This window comes from Talpa europaea (genome assembly GCF_964194135.1).
Source record: "Talpa europaea genome assembly, chromosome: 5".
In the NCBI taxonomy this organism is placed as follows: Eukaryota; Metazoa; Chordata; class Mammalia; order Eulipotyphla; family Talpidae; genus Talpa; species Talpa europaea.
In genome coordinates, this window is record NC_140071.1 from 143,389,309 (window position 1) to 143,395,308 (window position 6,000).

Consider the following 6,000-nt stretch of genomic DNA (forward strand, 5'->3'; position numbering starts at 1 on the left):
AGTCCGTCCGCCCACCCGCAGTGTCAGGGTGGCCCCGGCTGCTCCTGGTCTGCTGTGTCCAGGCGGGCACTGTGGGGCCGGCAGGCACCAGCCCCTCCAGGGACGAGGATTAAGAGCCCCCCCCCACCACCACCAGCTGCGGCGGGCCAAGATGCAGCCGCATCCCGCAGGGCTCCAGACCTAGAGCCGGAACTGTGCCTGCGCCGGTCTGGTTCTCTGCAGAGCCGGAGAGAGGACTTAACTGTAGCTCAGGAGGCCGCAGGGCCCCGGGGGGGGCCCCGGGGGCCCATGGGGTGGGGGCGGTGCTGTGTCTTCCTGCCTCTCTCCCTCCCCTTTCACACGACCAGGCTACGTGGCATCCATCATGGGCAGACGGAGGCCGCTGCCCCAGATCTGGACCCCAGACCCGCGACTCCGGGCACAAGCTGAGCGACAAGCAGTGAACTTCGTGGTGCAAGGTGCCCCTGCGCCCGCTCCACAGCCACTGCCACTGGGGTTTGCAGCCATGCGCCGAGGGCCAGCCCCATTCCCGGGATTACTGGACACTGCCCGCCCCTGGCTTCCACAGCACTGTCAGGAGGCGGGCAGGTGTGGCGCATGGCCACCTGCATTGGTGGCATTCCTGGGAGGCCCGCTGGGCAGTGCCACCCGTCCAGAATGGGACACTGAGGCTTCGGAAGTTAACCTACAGTGCTAGGGTCAGGCCTGGACTTGGCTGGGACCTTCTATCACATACCTGGGGGTCAGGCACCCCGAACCCAGGGCATCCTCCCAGTGTCCACACCCTCAGCAGGGGGCCAGCTGGAATGCAGGGGCACCCACACTGCCCACCTCAGCTAGGAAAACTGTGCCAGGCAGCCCAGAACAACAGGCTCTGTGGGGTTGGTGCAAGGTCTGTGGCCACAGCCCCTGCTCTGGGCCAGGAGCTGCCCCCACGAGGGCTCAGGGTAGCTGCGAGCCAGGCCTCACCCCCATAGGCCCCTGGGGCCTGGAGAGCAAGCCCGGCATAGCAGTCTAGCCCAGCCCCAGGGCACTGGCAGGCAAGGAGGCTCCAACACGCTGAGACAGGCGGTCTAGTGCCCAGCACACGGGGCTGCCCGTTAGCTCTGCCTCCCTGCTCGGCCTGGGGAGTGGGGGTGGCCACTAGGGGACCCGTGGGGTCCATGTCAGGGCGAACTGCCCACGTGCTCCCGGACAGCAGGACAGCCCGGCACGGCCGGCCCCCAGGCAGCACTCGCTGCACAGGCGCATGTGAGGAGGGCTGTGCCCACCAGGGCCGGCTGCAGCCAGGGCCACTCATGACACCACCTCTTGTGCCCGCAGGCTCAGCTGCTGACCTCTGTAAGATGGCCATGGTCCGCGTCTCCGCCGCAGTGGCCGCCTCCCCGGCGCTTTCCGCCAGGTCAGTGAGAGTGCCGCTTGCCTGGCCCGGCTGCCTGCGACCCACCCCCTAGGGTCTGGTGCCCACGCTCTGTGAGCGGCTCTGCGGCTGGGCGCGTGCCCGCAGCTCCCATCCCCGAGAGCCCCCTGGCCAGTCGCCGGCCTCGCCTAGCACCCCGCCCAGCACCCCACCAGGGCCCTTTCCCTGCGTCTGGTCTCTGGGTGGCCAGAGCAGTCACAGCCGGCCTCTGCGGGCCTAGCTGGGCCTTGGGGGTCACAGGCCTGGCTGGGGACAGGAGGTACGCCCTGCGGGCAGCCCGGCCCACAGCCCCCCTAAGGCCCGGGGGCAGCAGCGCCACCTGGGCGGCCGGGATCCCTCAGGCCCCTGCGGGCTGGACAGCCCCTAGCCACCCCCTCCCCTCCCCAGTGCGCTCCCACACGAAATCAGGAGCCCAGCTGCCCTGGCAGCTGTCCTCACACGGGCGAGGGCCCAAGGCCGGGCAGGAGGCCCTAGCAGCTGTGCCTGGGAGCGGGAGGCCAGCTGCGCCCTGCAGATGCGCTGGAGACGGCGTGAGGGGCCTGGGCTCTGCTGGGGTCCCTCTTCCGATGGCCAGTGCCCGGTCGTCAGCCGGGGCCTGGCTGCGTACACCGGGCAGCCTGGCCCCTCGCTGAGGCGTCCAGCACAGAGCTGCTCTGGGTTCCGCAGTGGCGCCGGCCGGTGTGAGCGTGTGTCTGCCTAGAGCGTGTGTCTGCCTAGAGCAGCGCAAGGGACAAGCGGGCCCCCCAGAGCCTCACCAGTCGCCCCTAAACCCCCAGGCCCTTCCACCACTGCCCCCAGCCTGCGGGACCAGCCCCTTTCTCTTCCGACTCGGACCCCTGTGAGGAGGCTGCTGCAGGCTTCTCAGGTGCGGGCGCCGGAGGAAGCGGAGAAGGCGAGGCTGGCAGGGGCCCTCCCCCCACAGAGCTCACCTCGGACCTGTGCTCAGGCAGCTGCCCGCAGGCCCACCCTGGCTACGTGTCCTCCTGCCGCGCTGGGCGACCCGGCAAGCAGGCTGTGTGGGGCCTGTGGAGGGCGGCACCCATCTCCCCAGCCAGCCCTGAGCTCACAGAGCAGCTCACAGTGCCCCGGGGGGGCACTCCCCTCAGCCAGACACTGGACAGGGCGGGGCCGCCTGCCCGGGGGCGGGAGGTGGGAATAGCTATGAGGACTGGGGTGGCAGGACCAGCCCTCCCAAGACAAGAGGGCAGCAGGACGGGGGTCTGCAGCATCCCTGGGCCGGCTCTCGGGCAGGACTGGAACCACGTGGGGTCAGAGTCCCACAGGGCCCGGCTGGGCAAAGCCCTGCTCCGTGTGGGCAGCTAGGAGGTCACGGGCAGCGAGCGGCAGGCCCTGACCTGACAAGCGCGGGGCCTGCCGGGTGGGGGCGCTGTCCCCCAAGACCTGTCAGAAGAGCCCTGAGTACCAGCCCTGGGACCGCCCACGGGACAGGCCGGTCTCTCCTGGAGAGTCCCCACGGGGCCTCGCCCGCAGGACGGTGCTGGGCAGAGCACCCCCCCAGGCCACAGCACCGTCGTCCCCTTCGCGCCGGGTCCCCGTCCGGTGCCCCAGTTTGCTGCGGGAAGGGCCGTGCCGCTGGCTGCGAGAGCGGCGAGTAAGTGACTAACGCTCAGGCCTATTCTTAGGCTGCTGCGCGCCCGCGGCCCCACTTCCGCAGTCACGTCTGGGAGTGTGAAAACTCGGCTAAATCAGGAAAAAGCCACAAGTGCCTGTTCTGAGGTTTCTGCCCTTTTAAAAACGAAGTCCCAGGGGAGCGCGAGACCCCGCCAGAGGCCTGAGCACGCGGGTGCCCTGACCGCAGCCAGGCCTGACCGCGAGGACGGGCCACTGCCCGCCCCACCCTGGGGGGCGGCCCAGTCGGGGTGGCGCCCAGACTGACTCTGCCTGTTCCCGGTGGTCCTGAGCCCTGAGGCTGGCCAGCCTGCCAGGCGCCCACGCCAGTGGCCCCAGCTGGCGCCTTCGCTCCACAGACCCCAGGTGCCAAGGGCCCGGCCTCCGCGGTGACCCCTGCCTGTGTCTTGCAGGCTGCTCGCCCAGATCCACGACGAGCTGCTCTTTGAAGTGGGAGAGGCACAGGTCCCCGAGCTAGCAGGTGAGCCAGCACCCCGGCCCCACCCAGCTGCAGATGACTCCAGGGTCTCCGGTCTGCCCTGCCCCAGGCTGTGCCACGGGTTGGCAGGTAGAAGAGCCACCTGGGGCTGGGGAGACTCCATGGGCTGCCCCTCCCTGCCATTCCAGGTGGACCCAGACCTGGAGAGGGACCCATGGCGCTGCCTCCAGGGCCATGGGGGGCTGAGGGGAGCCTTGAGCCCTGAGGGGTGTCCCTGCCTTGAGGTCTTGGGGAGCGAGCATCCTGCGGGTCTGTGGGCAGGCCTGGGTGGGAGCGGGGCGGTCCCGGGCACCAGCTTCCCTGCACATGGGGTGTGCGCCCCACTGGGGCCTCCAGGGCTCCTGCGGTGGCACGGCGCTCAGGGATGCGAGGGCTCTGGCCCCTGCGGGAACATGCTCTCTGCTCCCTGTGGGGAGACTCGGCATTGCCATGGCCCCTATGTGGGCCAGAGTGCAGGGCCACTGCTCGGGCCCTGAGGGCAGGTGGTGGCACTGCTTGGAGTGCAGACAGCTGCCTGCCCTAAGCCGGGGAGTGGGGTGCAGCCCTCCTCACCCCCAGGGCCCACAATGGGGCGGGGGCAGAGCTGGGGCCGGGCCACCGTCCTCAGGACCGCGCTTCCTCCCCAGCACTCGTGGGGGCCACCATGGAGGCCCTGCGGCACGCGCCAGGCCTGGAGCAGCAGCTGCAGGTGAGCCCCTTCCTTACCCGCCCACCCAGCCGGGGGCCCAGCGGCCTGGGGTTGAGCCAGCCCAGGGGCTGGTGGGAAATAGTGTCCGAAGCAGCTGAGGTGCTGAGGGCACTGGGCCGGTGTCCCCGGAGGCTGGAGGCAGACTCTTCACACCTGCCAGGTGCGCCAGGCCAGGCCCAGCCCCTGCTCTTGGAGGCCCCGTCTCAGCGTGGGCTCTGGGCCTAGACCCCAAGGCCGTGGGAAGGCCGCTGCCCCTCCCTCCCATTCCCCAGGAACACAAGCTTGGGCCCCGCGGCCCCTGTACTCACATCCCCAGACACCTCACCTCCATCTACCCCAAGCACCTCCCCTGGCACTGCAGCGGTGGCCTGGCGGAGACAGGGCAGGGCTCCTGTTTTGGGGAGACTGTACCCGCCCCGGGGGCAGGTATAGCGGGCCCCACAGTCTAGAGGCCCTGGGAGCCGGCCGCGCTCAGAGCCAGGCAGAGGTCAGCCCCTCCCTCCCTGTCCAGAGGCGCTGCTGAGCTGAGTCCAGGCCTGAACAGGGCCCACTCGGTCCGGGGCGGTTCTCCAGGTCCCGGTGACACCCAGGGAGCAGGCCCCAAGGTGGCCAGCACAGGCTCCCCCCTGCGCACCCCAGGGCGCCCTGCAGGCCCGCTCCCTGCACAGAGACCCCCATGGGTTTGGTGGGGGCTTGGCCAAGTCACGGGGTCATGGTGGAGTGGACACGTGCGGGCTGAGCTTGTGCACGCCCACGCTGTGTGGCCAGACCCATGGGACCAGGCCGCCATTCACACAGGTCCTCACCTGCAGGCAGGTGGCGGCAGGGAAGACGGGCCCACACCCGCCCTCACTCCTGGCTGCCACCCGCAGGTGCCCCTGAAAGTGATTCTGAGTGCCGGCCCCTCATGGGGACACCTGGAGCCACTGCAGGAGGCCCGTGACCCTGGGCCCAGCCCACGGCCCTGAGTCTCCAGACAACCGCCTGGCCAGTACCCTGTGCCCCCCCAGTACCCACCCCCAGCCTCTGCATTTTTCACCTTCATTTTGTCTGTAGCCCCAGGCAACGGGGCGGAGAGAGCTGTTTTCCACCAACCATTGTGTGACCTTCCCCAAGGTCAGCGTGGGTGCTGGCCCGCCCCCCAGCTGGAGCCGAGCGTGCTGCGCCCCTGGAGTAAAGACCTAGCGAAGCTGCCTCGCGCCTGTCCCTGAGTTCTTTCCGCAACAAAAGCGTCCTGGCCCCAGCCCCTGCCAGAGCCCACCCCCATGGGTGGCCCAGACCAGAAGCAGCACCCCTGCCCTCCGAGCCCCGGGGGTCCCTGCGCCTGAGAGGCCCTCACAACCCGGCAGGGTGCGGCCCTGGGCGGGCACCTCGCACAGGCTCCTCCCATGGGGGTGGTGTTCACCTGAGGGGGCAGGCTGCCACACTCCGCTCCGGAGCCAGACTCCAGGCCCATCTCACAGTCTCCTGCAGGCGCCCCAGACTCCCGACCGTCCAGATGGCCGGCACACAGTGGGGAGACTGAGGCCTGGAAAGGCTGTGTCACTTCCCCAGTGCACAGGGTGGCAGTGGCAGCCTTAGCTTTGCACTGAGCCTGGGGCCCATCTCCACCTCCCCTGGCCGCCCCGGGGGCCCCCTAGCTGCCTCCTTGTGTGTGTCTGGGATCCAGAAGCCCCTCGGAGGAGGCCCAGAGCCCGTGGCTGGCTGGCCGGATGGGGTGAGCTTGCAGACAGGGTCATCCTGTGCTGGGGCCGGTGTATCCGG

General features: G+C 69.7%; 1 protein-coding gene across 1 annotated transcript in view; it reads left to right on the forward strand.

The window, feature by feature from the left end:
• The window catches only part of POLN (DNA polymerase nu), a gene marked incomplete at both ends in the record, with an annotated part of 55,822 nt that extends 50,618 nt beyond the window's left edge, over positions 1-5,204 (forward strand). The window contains 5 exons of the mRNA XM_084233048.1: positions 348-458; positions 1,324-1,402; positions 3,463-3,530; positions 4,175-4,236; positions 5,109-5,204. Coding sequence (XP_084089174.1) covers positions 348-458; positions 1,324-1,402; positions 3,463-3,530; positions 4,175-4,236; positions 5,109-5,204 — 416 coding nt within the window. The remainder of the gene's footprint in view (positions 1-347; positions 459-1,323; positions 1,403-3,462; positions 3,531-4,174; positions 4,237-5,108) is intronic.
• Between the last annotated feature and the right edge of the window lie 796 nt (positions 5,205-6,000).